Source organism: Myxine glutinosa, unplaced genomic scaffold (genome assembly GCF_964187855.1).
Source record: "Myxine glutinosa unplaced genomic scaffold, kmMyxGlut1.1 SCAFFOLD_3565, whole genome shotgun sequence".
Lineage (NCBI taxonomy): Eukaryota > Metazoa > Chordata > Myxini > Myxiniformes > Myxinidae > Myxine > Myxine glutinosa.
Window position 1 is genome coordinate 17,673 of NW_027619657.1, and position 17,371 is coordinate 35,043.

Genomic DNA, 17,371 nt, shown 5'->3' on the forward strand with positions numbered 1-17,371 from the left:
TTTTTTCTTCATACCCAAAACCTGACCCTGGGTACTACCAACATGCATGCAAAATTTGGTGGAGATCAGGCTAGCCCTTATTTTTTTTCTATGATTTTCAGATGTACATAAATACATACACACACATACATATATACATACACACACATACACACACACACACACAAACATACATACACACACACACAAACATACACATATACATACATACACACACACACATACACACACACACATATACACATATACATACACACACACACACACACACACACACACATAAATACACACACACACACACACACACACACATAAATACATAAACACACACACACACACACACACACACACACACACACACACACACACACACACACACACACACAGTATTCAGACCCCTTCACTTTTTTCACATTTTGTTATGTTGCAGCCTTATGCTGAAATCGTTTAAATTCAATTTTTCCCTCACCAATCTACACTCAATACCCCATAATGACAAAGAGAAAACAGGATTTTAGAAAGTTTTGCAAATTTATTAAAAAGAAAAAACAGAAATATCACATTGACATAAGTATTCAGACCCTTAACTCAGTACTTAGTTGAAGCACCTTTGGCAGCGATTACAGCCTCGAGTCTTCTTGGGTATGACGCGACAAGCTTTGCACACCTGGATTTGGCGATTTTCTGCCATTCTTCTCTGCAGATCCTCTCAAGCTCTGTCAGGTTGGATGGGGACTGTCGGTGGACAGCATTTTCTGGTCTCTCCAAAGATGTTCGATTGGGTTCAAGTCAGGGCTCGGGCTGGGACACTCAAGGACCTTCACAGAGTTGTCCCTAAGCCACTCCTGCGTTGTCTTGGCTGTGTGCTTCGGGTCATTGTCCTGTTGGAAGGTGAACCTTCGGCCCAGTCTGAGGTCCTGAGCGCTCTGTTTCAGGTTTTCATTAAGGATATCTCTGTACTTTGCTCCGTTCATTGTTCCCTCAACCCTGACCAGTCCCCCAGTCCCTGCTGCTGAAAAACACCCCCACAGCATTTTGTTGCCACCACCATGCTTCACCGTTGGGATGGTATTGGGCAGGTGATGAGCGGTGCCTGGTTTCCTCCAGACATGACGCTTAGAATTGAGGCCAAACAGTTCAATCTTGGTTTCGTCAGACCACATAATCTTGTTGCTCACAGTCTGGGAGTCCTTTAGGTGCTTTTTTGCAAACTCCAAGCGGGCTTTCATGTGTCTTTCACTGAGGAGAGGCTTCCGTCTGGCCACTCTGCCATAAAGCCCAGATCGGTGGGGTGTTGCAGTGATGGTTGTCCTTCTGGAAGTTTCTCCCATCTCCACACAGGATCTCTGGAGCTCAGCCAGTGACCATCGGGTTCTTGGTCACCTCTCTTAACAAGGCCCTTCTCCCCCGATTGCTCAGTTTGGCCGGGCGGCCAGCTCTAGGAAGAGTCCTGGTTGTTCCAAACTTCTTCCATTTAAGAATTATGGAGGCCACTGTGCTCTTGGGAACGTTCAATGCAGCAGAAATGTTTTTGTAGGCTTCCCCAGATATGTGCCTCGACACAATCCTGTCTCTGAGCTCTGCAGGCAGTTCCTTCGACCTCATGGCTTGGTTTTTGCTCTGATATGCATTGTCAGCTGTGAGACCTTATATAGACAGGTGTGTGCCTTTCCAAATCATGTCCAATCAATTGAATTTACCACAGGTGGACTCCAATCAAGGTGCAGAAACATCTCAAATATGATCAAGAGAAATGGGAGGCACCTGAGCGAAATTTCAAGTGTCATAGCAAAGGGTCTGAATACTTATGTCAATGTGATATTTCAGTTTCTTCTTTTTAATAAATTTGCAAAACTTTCTAAAATCCTGTTTTCTGTTTGTCATTATGGGGTATTGAGTGTAGATTGATGAGGGAAAAAATGAATTTAAACGATTTCAGCATAAGGCTGCAACATAACAAAATGTGAAAAAAGTTAAGGGGTCCGAATACTTTCTGAATGCACTGTACATAGAGAGAATTACCTTATATAGTGGGATTTACGTCTCAAAAGTGAAATTCTAATTTATTTTGTATTCAGTGACAAAGATAGAATGGTTTAGCCAATCACCATTTGTTTGGCCTAATTTGAAGTTAAAAAGGAATACAAAAGGAAATTTGAATGTGAATGAGAGAAAGCAGAGCAAAGGTTTGTGGGAATCTGACATCTCAAAAACCAGCGATTGAGACGTAACAGAAAATATGGAATTAGAGAGGACAATATTTCGAGAGGAACAAGAAATGCCAGATGATTATAGATGTACAGTGTTACACTTTGGAAGAGAACAAATGAAATAAAAAGAAGGAATCTTTTTTTCTATATATTTAAAAAACATGTCTACAATTTTTTTGAGCATTCTTCACTTAATATTAATAAAGAATGTTTAGGTAGTGCCAAATTGGTTCAGGAAGAACCGCAAGTAATTCCAGAGATCTGTTTGTGAGATGAATGTCCATAAATTCGCACCGTATACCAAGACATGTGGTTAACCGAACACAGATAACGCATTACAAAGCTGTAAGATGTAGGAACCAAAAAAAAAAACCACCTCCGGTTGGAGCGTTTTCTCAAACCACGCAATGCGGAGACGATCGAGCCGGAGTTCCGATGAGTCTACAGTCGTTAAAAGAAAGACAAGACATGGCGGTCTCTCGTTACACAGATCACATTGGGCGTTATATGGCTCTTTGGCAACTCCACAAGTCCTAAGTTATCCGATTAACTGTTCAGCGCTGCAAATGCTTTATCTGAAATATCTGCTCTCATCTCAATCTGGCTGACATTCATCCTGTCCTGTCGGACACCATTGGGGTTCAATTGGCCACTCTGAACTCCCTCCTGTCCAATGTCAGGTTTTCCCCTTTCTCCGATTATCGGATACTCCACGAGCCTCAGTGCCTGGACGGTAAACAACATTACAAACGTACATTTTGGTCGCAAACACCTACTAGACTCATGTGAAGGAACAACATTCCAATACACCATTTACGACCCCATTGACCCCATCTTACAACCCCATTGAACTGTCCGATTAAATTACGAAATACGAAACTTGTCAAAAAGAGCTGCACTGGCTGCAAAAGGTAGGTTTTCCAAAAGGCACAAAAAACAGGAACTAGAAGCTAAAACTACGGGTGTGTGCGAGCACAACCAAGAGGGGACTAAATGGGTGATGGGTGGGGAAAATAGCGGGCAAACCTTTGAGCAAACAATCATACTGGTTATTGGTTATTATTGTGGAAGGTTATTGTGGAAACGCGGACGTGAGGAGTATCTAACCTCATGAACAGCATGCGCACGGTTATATAAGGTACCATCATCAGGACATGGACAATCAATCGGTTTGTTCTATTTTGTGTAACAAACTGCAGAGGCCTGTACGTAAACCCGCAGTGCAATGAGCAAGACAAAATAACAAATAAATGCGTACAATATTCCAACAACCATACAGACCAGAAACCAAACAAGACTCGTCATACTTCATCAACTGGTAGAAGATGCATTTCGGTCTTCGCTACGGAATTAGATCATGGGAGCAAGACACAGCTTGGCAAAGCTCCGGTACAGACAATAATGGTCTTGCCTTATAAAGGGAATCTCCACGTCTTGTGCACGTAGACATTTAGTAACGCTTCGCCCGCTTTGAGAACTTCAACCTCTGCATGATGTTACTCAGTGTCCGGTCGCTACTCGTACTTCTGTACCCATCTGAGCCATAATGGTTGGATGAGCGGTACGAGGAGAGAAAAGGGCGATATGTGGACCGATTCTCAGTGTAACCAGGCACGTATGTACGATGCACAGGGCTCGTCTTAGGATCCTTCTCAACACCATCTTGCTTGTAAAAGACCTCAAAGCGGCTGTATACCTTATTATCTTTCCGCATGTGCTCAATTTTCTCCAGGAGGTTGGAGTTACCTTCATCCCCTTCATCCTCTGCACCGGTGTTTTCCTTGACTTCTTTGGCACTGTTCGCAGCAGCATCACCATGAGACTCGGCACTCGCATTTACCAATTCTTCCGGTGTCTCACCTCCTTGGTCTTCTTTTACTAAGACAGAATTGTTAGCATTGCTCTCTACAGGAATGCGCACTATCGCGGTATCCTGCTGAAGTGACGAGCTGCCAGATGAAACGGGAGTGGTAGAAGCAGAAATTGAGGAGGGCTGTGGTAAAACGGTGGAGTTCTGCAAAGGTTGCGAGGATGGAATCGTGGCTGCTGGTGTTTCTTGTTGTCCCACCCCTGACGGCGCTTTTATAGGCTCTTCCTGCTTAACGTCTTTTGCCGACGTGCTTTCATGCTGTTTGGAATCTTCCTCACTCTTGTTCATTTGGTGATTTCCAACCTCGGGTTGTGTGACCCTCATGCTGTGCGACTCCAAACCGATCCTTTGTCTGTGAAAGTCAACCTGTGCTCCGACTGGGTTCAGGTCTGGCAACTCTTTTTTCATCACAGGCTTTTGTGCATTGGTATCGGACAAACTTGCTTCTCTAGATTTACTCCCTTCATTTTGTGATGGGCTGCCTGCAGTTTGGAGATTTCCTTTACCCGGTTCCCTTTCCCCAGTTTGTTCAGTAATATCTCGCCATGCGACCTTTGTGTTTGAATATGTATCCATACGAGCTGTGTTATAGATAATGGAGTTTCGCAGGCGCGATGTTCGCAAAAAAGAAGTGTTGCTAGAAGTCACCGCTGGAACTGCTGCCGCCCCACTTGGGTTTAGCCCGTGTTCAACCTGAGAAAGACATTCTTTATCTGTGCCTGCAGATGCTACACTAGAAATGTTCTGAGTTGCAGGAGCAGCATTGCCAGGTCGGAATCGTTCCAGACTCGAGGGCCGTGAACGAGAACGCTGTACAATATTCTCAGCCTCTGGGATATGCAATGTACCCTGGGGCTCCAATCCACATGTCTGTGGCTGCTGAGTGGGAAGGGCATCCTCATTAATCTCAGCATGTTCAGTACTTCCTGAAATTTGGTCACCACTTTTATCGGTGTCCTCAAAGGTTTCTGTGGAGTTCAAAAAGGAGTTGATTCGCAGGCGCCGAAGACACTGTTTGCTGTTTTTCTGGGTAAAAACATCGCCTTCTGCATCAGCATCAGTATCCACACAGATCGTGCTTCGATATGGTCTTTGTACCGTCGGCCTTAATCGCTCGGATTTCCGGTTTCCCTTTCCTTTCAGTCCAAAGGGAGCTTGCTCCTCTTCATTGGTTGTGGGAAAGTTTTGATTTGATTTTCTAAGGGTCGAAGGATAACCATGGATCACATCATCCATTTGTTCATTGGATTTATCATCTGCCTCTCGAGATGTTACCGTTCCTTCCCTAAACTGGTTCCAGTTGCTGGAAGAGATTCCCACACGAGGTTCAAAATCTGACTTCACATGCAAATCTTCATCAGGTGGGAGATCTTCTCTCAAGCGTGTGCCCAAGTAATGATGTGAAGAGCTAGTAGGTCTCTGCAGATAATCCCTAGTCTGATACTCACGATCCAGTCCACGGTCACCGTACCGTCGTTCGATCCCCCGAGTCTCTGCAAAATCATACCTCTGGTAATCTGCTCCCCCAAAGGTTTGTGAACGACCAGGAGAGCGCCTATTCATTTTCTTGTGGTCGTTATCACCATAGTTATCCAGATGACGTGAGTGGCCCTCCCAATTGTCCCACTGGCCTGTCGGTTTTCGTGCATACAGTTGTGGCTTTTCAATCGAATCACGGAAAGAATCCCGTGGATTAAGCAGCGCCGGTGTGCGTTTGGCAACACGATTGGAGGAGGATGAGGCCCAGGAGCCTGCAGGAGAACGCTGTGAGTAGACCATAGGTCGGAAGCGTGACCAGCTATTTTGCAGTGGCATAGACTCAGAAACCTTTGCTCTCTGTGGCATTGTTTCCCGGGCTTCCAGCACCGATCGCGACTGGGCATAAAGTATGCGGAACTCTTCTTCAAACATCTGCACAATCTCACCAGCGAAGACCTCCACCATGCTGCGGTGAATCTTCTCATGAGCCCAAGTAAAGCTAGGGCACAGGGTAAAGAGAACACACAGTAAGTGAAACATTCCTTTACTCGAAGTATTTAAGCAACAATCACCTTGCAAACAAAACCGTTTTTAGAGGCCTTGGACAACCCAGCACTCAAATCTATCAAAATGTTTCTTTGGTAGAGAGACTTACAAAATATAAATTCACTTCAAATTTCAAAAAAGATATACAAAGAGTTGAGGACCTGTAAGTGCCACAAATGACAATTTCAAAATCAATCAGCAGCAACTTTCCAAGAGTTTGGCCTGAAAACTTCATTCCAGATTTGCAGTGATAACAGCAACCAGGAAGTGTCCTCACGATCATGTTCTGCAAAACAAACATCAAACATGACAAATGTAACATCTATGATTAGATGCAGCAGCGTCGAAACCAAACCCAGCGTTTTATTTGCCAAGTTTGATGAAAACTAAACATTTGCCGGGTTTCCAAATTGGCCTTTGGCTTGATGCCATCTTAAATGCAATCAATGAAGTACCATGCTCTGTACAGGTGCATCGGTTCTGCAGAAGCACTTTCTTGGCTGGATTTTAAAACCTTGATGGGACGTCAGGGCAGGAATTTGTAATTGTTCCAGGCACGAGCAATAGATCACCTACTCGTCATGAAGGACGCTTTATGATTTTTAACGTGCACCAACTAATGCCGGCAGACGGTGCGCCCAGTTTAACGTCCATCCGAGTGACAGAACACACATTTATGAATCACCTTGCCTGTGAAACACCGGGATGGCAGTTTATAGCTGGGTCGGGATTCAAACCCAGGCTCAGAGGCTAGTGCGCGTACCTAGTGGCTATACTGAAAACCATTTTAAATGCCGTTATTTAAATAACACTATTTTCATTTGATTCCATGATTTATGTAAAATAGTTGGAGAACCAACTCAAAGTGTACAAAACATATTTGGACCTCAAGAGAGACAAGTGTGACGTTCTTTAGCTCAGTGAATGGAGTTCATTGTCAGAGCGGTGTTTTTACGGTCCACGACATTTCCATCTTTATATGGGCTCTCGGGGTCATAGGTGTTAAAAATAAATAAAATAGAGATTTCTTAAAAGTCTCGAGAAAAAGTACATGAATGGTCTTTTCAACTCTTGCTTTGCGTTTCCGAGAACAATCTTCTATATTTCCTTTGAGCTGCAATTTTGGCTGAATCTCGATATTCCCCAACACCAAGAGCATGAGTGGCACATTTGATAGGTCGAGATAGCGCAAAAAGGCATTATATTTTGTCCCAAGTATTGCTAAACTGGAGATTTTAGGAGGTGACAAGAAGGCAATTTGTGTTGTTCAGCAGTCAAGTGTATAATTGAATTAAAATAAAATAAAAGTTTTAAGAGCTGAAAAAAACTAAACATTTTTTGGAAGTTTACCACCGTTGATGCACCGTCTTTTACACCACCTTATTTAACACATTACTTTAGTTATTCATGCCTGTCATTTGTGTACTATGTGACATCCACAAAACAGTAACTCTCCCATTTGGAATGATTTTCAATTTTGTTTGACTGCCAGACTGGCAGGCAGGCAGACCAAAACAATGAGCTCACTCCTCTGTGTGCATGCGTGCTCGAGACAAGATTCGGTACAGTTTGCCAAACTTAGAACCAAAGTACAGTACTGCTAAACTGCAGGTCCATGTTCTGATTCGTGCTCTGATTTGTGTTCTGCAGTGTTCGAACTATAAAATTCAATTGAAATAAAGTTGTTCCTCGATCATAGATGGACATCTGTAGACAGACAGACAGAGTGAACCAATTGCTTAGCTCTGTTTTGCGCTTCACGTGTGCGAGGTAATACACATAACCAATTGGTACAGCTTGGTGATGTTTTTTTCATCCACCCAAATGCTTTGCCCTTCCACATGAATTGTGGGCTTAGCATGTGGGCTGATGCTTACCCATCACTAGCCTCCATGGTCTCACACTCCCAATACTTCTGTGGGTTGTGGGTCTCCACCCCCAGAAAAATTGCCTTGTAGACCTGATGATAGACAGCTTGGCAGCCACCTGGTTTCACAAATGGGCGTAGCATACCGTGCCTCCATACAAGTGCCAAATTCAGTTCAGAAATTCAGAGTCCCCTCAAGGACTCTTGGTCCAGACCACACTCATTCTCCAAAATGCCTCATAACATGGTGGCTGGGGTAGCCAGCTATCCAAAACCACCCCTGCTGATAATACAAGATAAGAACTATATTTCACCAAATGCAAAAACACAAGGAATAAGTCCTGATGTTGGTCACACATCCAATCACAATAAATCATACTCCTCAGCAAGGGTAATGACCTGTCATTAATAAGTAGAAAAGGTCACACCACATCTTTCAACCAACAGTAAGTCATAATCGTAGTCATAGCTGTCAATCCTGGACCATTGACCAAAGGATGCCTAACAAGGCCTCGACTCAGCAGACACTTGCAGATGATGAATAGTACAAACAGACAAACTAATACAATTATTCTCTTGGTAAATGCATAATCTTTTGGGAGGAAGAGTGAAAACAACAATAATTACTTTTGATAAAATAAGAACGCTCTGAATACAGAAATAATACAAACATTTTAAAATAAGTGACAAATCGACCATACCTGCAGTCGTTCGGGATCCAGACCATGCTGTTGGCACATTTTGTCGAAGTAAGGAAAGTTGATCTCATCATGCAGGATGTACACAGGTACACGATGGGCGGTGGCTGCTTCAACCAATGCTTCAAAAATGTCCACATCCGTGAAAATGTCCATCACAACCGCCACAAGCTGCACGATACACGAGTGACTCGGTTACTACACACAGCGATCGGGTGGAATGTACAACATGCATATGCAGATAGACACCTGTGTATAAACATGTGATTGAATGCCAATCCTGGACACACATAAATGCCTATCCAATCCAATGTCCATATTCTTTCCAGCACATTGGTACTACCGAAGCAGCCTCTTGGAGAATACACTGGGTAGTTTGCCATTGTCTTTCTCTGTGGTAGACAGGGCAGAAATCTGTACGTTGTTGAGGGTTGCAGTTGTTTCTATGGCACGACAGGGGCTCAAACTCAAGACACTAAGATCTTAAGCCAGCCACCTTGACCGTGAAGCCCACACCAGACTTTCTTGTTCAGGGTGCCTGCACACAATGGCCTATTCTGGGGGAAGACACCGTGGGATGTTTAACGTCCACCAGCGCGGATGCTCAACGCTGATGCAACTGGATGGCTGCGGAGCACCAAGATATCGGTTTATAGTCGGGAATCAAACCAAGATTGGACAGATCAAATTGGGTACAAATAGGTCAACGATAAAATCACAATTAACACTGTTGTGGCAACTGGCAATGGTGTACACATGGGGCGTTAGAACCACGGGAAACAAGGATTGAAGCTTGCCGACATCTTAGGCAAAACACTGACGGGTGAATCAACAAACAAACTTCAGATCAGAGCACATGCAAATAACATTCATGGTTTTAAGAGATTGCGAAACAATAACAGGACTGTTCATGTGACAGAGGAGTTGATTTATTGATGCTGTGAGACAATCACAATTGCTGACCTGAAACAAAGTTTTGAGTAATCAGAAAATACATAAAAGGCTCTGGTGGCGTCATTTTCTCTTGCGATCTAGTCCCTGGTGGAGAGATCTTTGCACTTGAACACAAAGACCTGTCAACAGCAATTGCAGAAGTACCGTCTTCTAAAAGGTTGATATTGCAATTTATCAGCAATTCCAATGAAAATCCATGGCAGGTACCACAGGAAAAGAAAAAAACGGAAACTAGAGGATTCAAAGAACAAGATACCCTGCACGCTTTGCTTAAATTTTACTTCAATTTTGATAAAATAATAATTTTAACGATCTTTAAAAAACAAATCTGAAGTTTATCGCTAATGAAGTCGTCCAGAAGCAGTCCTGAACAGCACCTTATACACCACCCCAATGAACCTTTATTTAACATGTCCAAGTACTGCAAAAATGGAGGTTGTTGGAAGTATTATGACAGGTGATTTGTGTTCTGCAGTCTTCAAGTATATAATTCAATTTAAATAAAATAAAGATTGTTAAAGACGCATAAATAAATTAATTCTGGGTTTTACTGCCATTTTTAGCAGTGTCTATTACATCACCTTATTTAACATGTTACATTAGTTATTCGTGCTTGTTGTTTGTGTCCTTTATGGCGCCCTTAGAAACAGCAAGTTTCCTGTTTGGAATGATTTTCAATTTTGTTTGACTGTCAGACTGACAGAGTAAATTGATCTCACTCCTCTTTGCGCATGGGCAATCGGGATGGATTCAGAGACTGCGTACTGTAAAACGAGGAACTTGTCTGCCTATGCATGGTCCGCTTCGTGTTCATAATATAACATTAGATTTAAATAAGCTGTTCCTCGATCATAAACTGATAAGATGGACGGGCGGACAGAAACCAATTGCTTAACGCCGCTTTTTCCTTCGCATGCGCAAGATAAAGATTCCAAGGTACCATATTTACTACATCTCATGGGGGGGGGGGGGAACTCCATATGTTTGCCTTTAGTTGAGAAGTTTGACGAGAGGTTCCGAACCCACTCCCTAATGCATTCCCGAACCACTTGCCATTGCCTTTCTCAGTGGTAGTCAGGGCAGGAATCTTTAATTTGTTCAGGGTTGTTGTTGTTTCGTATGCAGAATGTGGCTGCTGGTAGCAATATTTTTCTGGAAGCATGGCTTTGCTGCTGATGCAGTCCACCTGTTACCAGTAAACTGGTACTCGTTTTGCCGACCTTGGGAGGATGACAGGCTGAGTCAAACCACCTGGTGTTATTTATTGGATTGACAGGGGCTCAAAATCAAGACCCAAAGATCTTTAGCCAGCCACCTTAACTTTTAGGCAAAATACCAGGATTTTTGATTTTACCCTTATCCTATACGACTCCACTATCTCCGTTCCTTAATGCTTCTCACAATCCAATTTACCCTTCTATTATCCCTTGCATAGCCCTCCCCTCTCCTCTCCTCAAGGCATATGTTAAGACATGACAAATTGTTCTATTAAATTCCACTTAAATGCAATACAAGCACAGTTCCAATAAAGTTCCAAATGAACAGGTTATGTTTTGTATACCACCGATAGGCCAGATATGGATTCTGACCAAAACCAAAATGGAATGTTCTTGTCATCTAACCAACTCATCCACCTAGTTTTGTGGTAACGTTTCCACAACCTTTTGAAATATCATGCTATACCTATAATCGCTTTTCGCCCGATATCTCAATGGAGAAGAATCACTTTAGAAAAAATAATCTCTAATCCAGATCCATATTCGGATCTTCACCAAAATCAGAATGATTCATCCTTGTCACACACGCAAACTGTCCACCAAGTTTCGTCCGGATCCGTCCATAACGTTTTGAGATATCGTGCTGTATATCAGCTTCAGCCCGACCACTCAATCGTGAAGAATCACTCTGTTGATCTAACAACTTTGCATGCATGCTGGAAAGATTCTAGCATCCAGATCTTCACCAAAATCTAATCATTTCGTCCTTGTCACATACCCAACCTCTTCACCAAGTTTCGTCCAAATCTGTACACAACTTTTTGAGATATCCTGCTCACAAACAGATAGAAACAAATACACATGGGTGAAAACTTAATCCATCCACCTTTGGTGGTGAGGTAATAAAAGACAATGTGTGTTAGTCATTAGCGTGTAGTGTATGTGTGTGTGTGTGCGTGTGTCTCCTCCACAACTCCAAAACCATGAAACCTAGAAGCCCCAAACTTTGCATGCACGCTAAGCGATCACCAAGGGAGTGCATGAATGAAAACTGCCTGTTTGGTTGTGTTTAAACACCCTTTTTGAAGACCATTTAAGGGATGCTCATCACAAAAAAAAGCCTTACCAAAATGGCGGTGCACCATCTTGGTCAGCCCTCTGTCACATCGCTGGGTTCTTAAACTGACATTTTGTTTCAGCCTATTCAAATGTGTGTTGCCTTGGAAACACTATTTACTCTCACAGACTAATTCAAGTATACAATCGAAATCTGGGTTTGGGTTTGAGGATCGGATCTCCAGGACTAAATAAGTGCCGAAATCTGAAGTGAAATCTGTATATTTTAAGACATCAGCGATTCTTATAACTAAGCGTATAATTTATAACTAAACTTTAAGCAGGGCTGTCCTTCCTCCTTCTCCACATTGCCAAAGCATTAAATGTAACTTTTTTTTACTGTTACAACAATTATATTGAGTGAAGAAAATATTAATGAATGTACCCAATGCGTAACCTTATTGAGTGCAACGAAAATAAATAACCAGCAGGATCGCCGTGATGGCTTCCACAGCCACACCTGCGTTCTCCGTGGGGGAAATCGCCAGAGTTAGGAAGGCAAAATAAATCAAATTAAAGATCAAATTAAAAGAATGATTAACATAATGTGAGGATTACAATGAGTAAAGAAACTAGACAAGTGAACTGCAAGCGCTAATCATTGAATACCTGATCTTCATAAGTATGAATCGCTTGCGAAGCCAGCCGTTCCTTATCAACCGTTTAGTTGGAGTGCTTGCCTGAGTGCTTAAGCCACTTAGCGAGTGCTCTACAAACTTATTGGTAATGAAACACTCCTACTCCTGCTACTTCTGCTCATGGTCCTTCTCCTGCTCCCAGCTCATCCCTCCTTCTGATTCCTGTTCACTCTACTCCCTCATCCCTGCTCATCCTCTTCCCCTACTCCCCCATCATATGCATCTGTATATGCATATGTAAATATATATATCAAACCATTATCAAAAATATATCACTCAAACCACTTGCAGACCCCCTAAGATCCTGATATTATTTTATGTTGTGAACAACCTTTGGTACATCATGGGTGATGAAGGTTGTGATCAAGTTTTGGTTCAAGCGATAATGACTGAAGTGGTTAAGGACTGATTTACCTACGAACACTGCTCGATCGCATCAGCTCATGGGACTAAAGTCCAGGTGAGGTAAAAACAAAACACGTACCTGGATGTTTGGACCACCCTGTACGTTGCATATCGCCTTTTGCCCGGGAGGGACGGCGCTTCATCATTCGAAGACGAACGTTGTGCTATTACCTGTAATATGTTTTCAGTTAACGTAATCTATATATACTAGGGCATGCCCGTACTATATATATATCTAAAATTATATCCCCCCCCTCTATTTACATGAAATGGTTTGGTCCAAAGCGAACGTCTTGCGAGTGGTGACAATCCCCCCCCTCTATTTACATGCAATGGTTCGGTCCAAAGCGAACGGCTTCCGGAGTTTGGTAAAGAAATCGCCATCGCGTACACAAACGCGCAGGAAAGCGAATGAATCGCAAATTCGTTTTTATTAGTTGTAAAACATAGTTTAACGCCAACATAGTTTGCAAACGTGAAATAAATGAATACGCTCTCAAATGTGCCATCCGAGGCAGAGTGTGCCCGCCACGTTCGGCACACGCGATCGTTCGCTGCTCTCTGATTGGTTGAATCGTTTTTTGGACATAGCTCGGTAAGTAATTGTCCGATTAATATGAAACCTTGAAAAGGCACATCCTCGGGTCCCCAGCAATATACCTGGCAAGTTTCAAGTATATCGGACCGGTAGTTGTCGAGAAACAGCGGTCACAGACAAACAAACAAACGTACAGACGTACAGACAGACAGACAGAGATTACTGGAATTATAGATAGACTAGGGCATGCCCGTACTATATCTATATCTAAAATTATATCCCCCCCTCTATTTACATGAAATGGTTTGGTCCAAAGCGAACGGCTTGCGAGTGGTGACAATCCCCCCCCTCTATTTACATGAAATGGTTCGGTCCAAAGCGAACGGCTTCCGGAGTTTGGTAAAGAAATCGCCATCGCGTACACAAACGCGCAGGAAAGCGAATGAATCGCAAATTCGTTTTTATTAGTTTTAAAACATCGTTTAACGCCAACATAGTTTGCAAACGTGAAATAAATGAATACGCTCTCAAATGTGCCATCCGAGGCAGAGTGTGTCCTCCACGTTCGGCACACGCGATCGTTCGCTGCTCTCTGATTGGTTGAATCGTTTTTTGGACATAGCTCGGTAAGTAATTGTCCGATTAATATGAAACCTTGAAAAGGCACATCCTCGGGTCCCCAGCAATATACCTGGCAAGTTTCAAGTATATCGGACCGGTAGTTGTCGAGAAACAGCGGTCACAGACAAACAAACAAACGTACAGACGTACAGACAGACAGACAGAGATTACTGGAATTATAGATAGATAATGCCCAATTATTCAATTAGCGCCAATGTATTTTGGCTGTTTGCAATTTAAGCGCAAGGAATCAATCAATTCAATAAAAAAAAAGAAAAGGAAAAACACGCAACAACGTGTCCCGTGATTGGCTACGGGAAGTGAGGTCTTTGGCTGATGGGTGATTGGCTGCCGGAGGAAGGTCGTATATCGCAGTTACGATGAATCGCAAATTCGTTTTTATTAGTTTTAAAACATCGTTTAACGCCAACATAGCGCCAACATAGTTTGCAAACGTGAAATAAATGAATACGCTCTCAAATGTGCCATCCGAGGCAGAGTGTGTCCTCCACGTTCGGCACACGCGATCGTTCGCTGCTCTCTGATTGGTTGAATCGTTTTTTGTACATAGCTCGGTAAGTAATTGTCCGATTAATATGAAACCTTGAAAAGGCACATCCTCGGGTCCCCAGCAATATACCTGGCAAGTTTCAAGTATATCGGACCGGTAGTTGTCGAGAAACAGCGGTCACAGACAAACAAACAAACGTACAGACAGACAGACAGAGATTACTGGAATTATAGATAGACTAGGGCATGCCCGTACTATATCTATATCTAAAATTATATCCCCCCCCCTCTATTTACATGAAATGGTTTGGTCCAAAGCGAACGGCTTGCGAGTGGTGACAATCCCCCCCCTCTATTTACATGCAATGGTTTGGTCCAAAGCGAACGGCTTCCGGAGTTTGGTAAAGAAATCGCCATCGCGTGCACAAACGCGCAGGAAAGCGAATGAATCGCAAATTCGTTTTTATTAGTTGTAAAACATAGTTTAACGCCAACATAGTTTGCAAACGTGAAATAAATGAATACGCTCTCAAATGTGCCATCCGAGGCAGAGTGTGTCCGCCACGTTCGGCACACGCGATAGTTCGCTGCTCTCTGATTGGTTGAATCGTTTTTTGGACATAGCTCGGTAAGTAATTGTCCGATTAATATGAAACCTTGAAAAGGCACATCCTCGGGTCCCCAGCAATATACCTGGCAAGTTAAAAGTATATCGGACCCGTGGTTGTCGAGAAACAGCGGTCACAGACAAACGTACAAACGTACAAACGTACAGACAGAGATTACTGGAATTATAGATAGATAAAACACAGTTTGTGTGTGTGTAATGTTACCGATAGACTCCTAAACGGAGAGGCTCACGTACTTGATATTTGGCACAGACATGGCCATTGAGCCTGGAACGAACATGGCTGACCTAGAAATTTATTTCATAATATGTTTTTACCATATTTTTTATCTCAGCGCGAAATATTATGACCGGAATCTGACCGGTAGCAGAGCAGCGCGCTGATTCGCTCAGAGCGATCACGTGATGTTCGTTACCGCCATTAACTCAGTTACGCGTTCGCACGTATTTCAGAGCGATTGCGTTTTTTGCCGGGTACTTCTGCATGATTAGCATTTTAGCATGATTTAGCATGTTTCACATAGATTTGTTTTCAGCGAGCAGAAGTACCCGGCATTGTACGAATAATATATCGATAGTGCCGTGTAGGGCGGAGTGATGCCGCTGTGGGAGGGACCGAGCGAGGTCGCTGTGGGCGGGACCGAGCGAGGTCGATGTATGCGGGACCGAGCGAGGTCGCTGTGGGCGGGACCGAGCGAGGTCGCTGTGGGCGGGCCCGGGCGAGGTCGCTGTGGGCGGGGCCGAGCGAGGCAGCTATGGGCGGGGCCGAGAGAGGTTGCTGTGGGCGGGGCCGAGCGAGGTCTGCGTTACTGCGTTGCCGTTGCCTGGTATAAAAAGATGGTGCTTGATGCTCTCTGCGTCAAGATACGGACTTGATGTCCGTATCTTTACAACAGACATTCCAATGATGATGATAAATGTAATACCACTCAAGGAAGGCCCACAACTCAAGAGAGTGGAAAAAAACAATAAAATGAACAAAAATACGGGGAAGGAGAAGCAACTACTCAGATGAATGACAGAAAATCATTTCCCTTAAATGTACCGTGTTCACCAACTAGCACGACCAGATACAGGACACCAAAATAATTTCCCTTACACATATCGTGTGCACCAACCAGCAAGACCACACCACTTACCTCTGGATCAAACTGTATTGCAAATATTCAAACGGTTTTTACATGCTGCCGTCTCCTAGCAACCAATTAAATTTTTCAAAAATATTGTAGCTTCACTTTTCACTGAGTATGAGCGTTCTATATATTTTCAATTCAGTGCGCCCGACTCGCTCACGTACTTGATTTGTGGCATAGACATGGCCATTGGGCCTTCACGGTGTAATTTGTGCGAGGCTTTTGTCCGAGTGAGCTTGAGTCGAGAGGGCGAATGTATGGGTTGGGAATGTACGGGTCTCCCTCCCCCCGCCCGGCAACGCCGGTACTGGAGGGCGTCACAGGATCGGTGAGTCTCCAAAATCCGCTTCGTGCTGTTGCGAAGATTCAGGACGATGTCGCGATTGTTGTGCTGCTCTCCAACCATGAGAACTGCAACGTCATTGTTGACTGGCCCTCCCCTTCCCCCTCCCCCCTCCCCTCCACCCTACCCCCTCCCCTTTCTCCCTCCCCCTACCCCTTCCCCTCCCTCCTCCCCTCCCCCCTCCCCCTCCCCCTCTCTTCTCCCCTCCCTCCCCCTCCCCCCTCCTCTTCTCCCCTCCCCCCTCTTCTCCCCTCCCCCCCTCTTCTCCCCTCCCCCCCTCTTCACCCCTCCCCCCCTCTTCTCCCTCACGTTTATACACGGAATGCCGGGTACTTCCCCCCCCCCTTCTCCCCTCCCCCCCCTCTTCTCCCCTCCCCCCCCTCTTCTCCCCTCCCCCCCTCTCCCCCCCGTTCCCCTCCCCTCATCTTCCCCCTCCCCTCCCCTCCCCCGCCCGGCAATGCCGGGTACTTCTGCTAGTTTATAATAATGTGTATTTTTATGCTCGAGTGGCCTCTCGTAAGCCCACGTGCCGTCGAACAGGTGCCCACCTGGAGCATCACCGAAGGGACCACGTGCCATACAACACATTACGGGACTG

At 44.2% G+C, this 17,371-nt stretch overlaps 1 protein-coding gene across 1 annotated transcript; it reads right to left on the reverse strand.

Annotated features, from left to right (window-relative positions):
- Nucleotides 1-272: 272 nt before the first annotated feature.
- On the reverse strand, nucleotides 273-8,838 carry LOC137436767 (uncharacterized). The gene is made up of 3 exons (XM_078769630.1): nucleotides 8,674-8,838; nucleotides 6,267-6,391; nucleotides 273-6,058 (listed from the first exon to the last, which is right to left on the reverse strand). Exons 1-3 carry the CDS (start codon nucleotides 8,824-8,826, stop codon nucleotides 3,661-3,663), a joined length of 2,676 nt encoding a protein of 891 aa, XP_078625756.1. The 5' UTR covers nucleotides 8,827-8,838; the 3' UTR covers nucleotides 273-3,660.
- Nucleotides 8,839-17,371: the final 8,533 nt, after the last annotated feature.

Excerpts from the sequence above, each read along its gene's own strand:
- LOC137436767 (XM_078769630.1), bottom strand. The coding sequence starts at position 8,826 with ATGGACATTTTCACGGATGTGGACATTTTTGAAGCATTGGTTGAAGCA. Across the intron at positions 6,392-8,673 it reads TGGATCCCGAACGACTGCAG|AACATGATCGTGAGGACACT; the intron begins GTATGGTCGATT and ends TTTGTTTTGCAG. Across the intron at positions 6,059-6,266 it reads GTCATTTGTGGCACTTACAG|CTTTACTTGGGCTCATGAGA; the intron begins GTCCTCAACTCT and ends CCTGTGCCCTAG.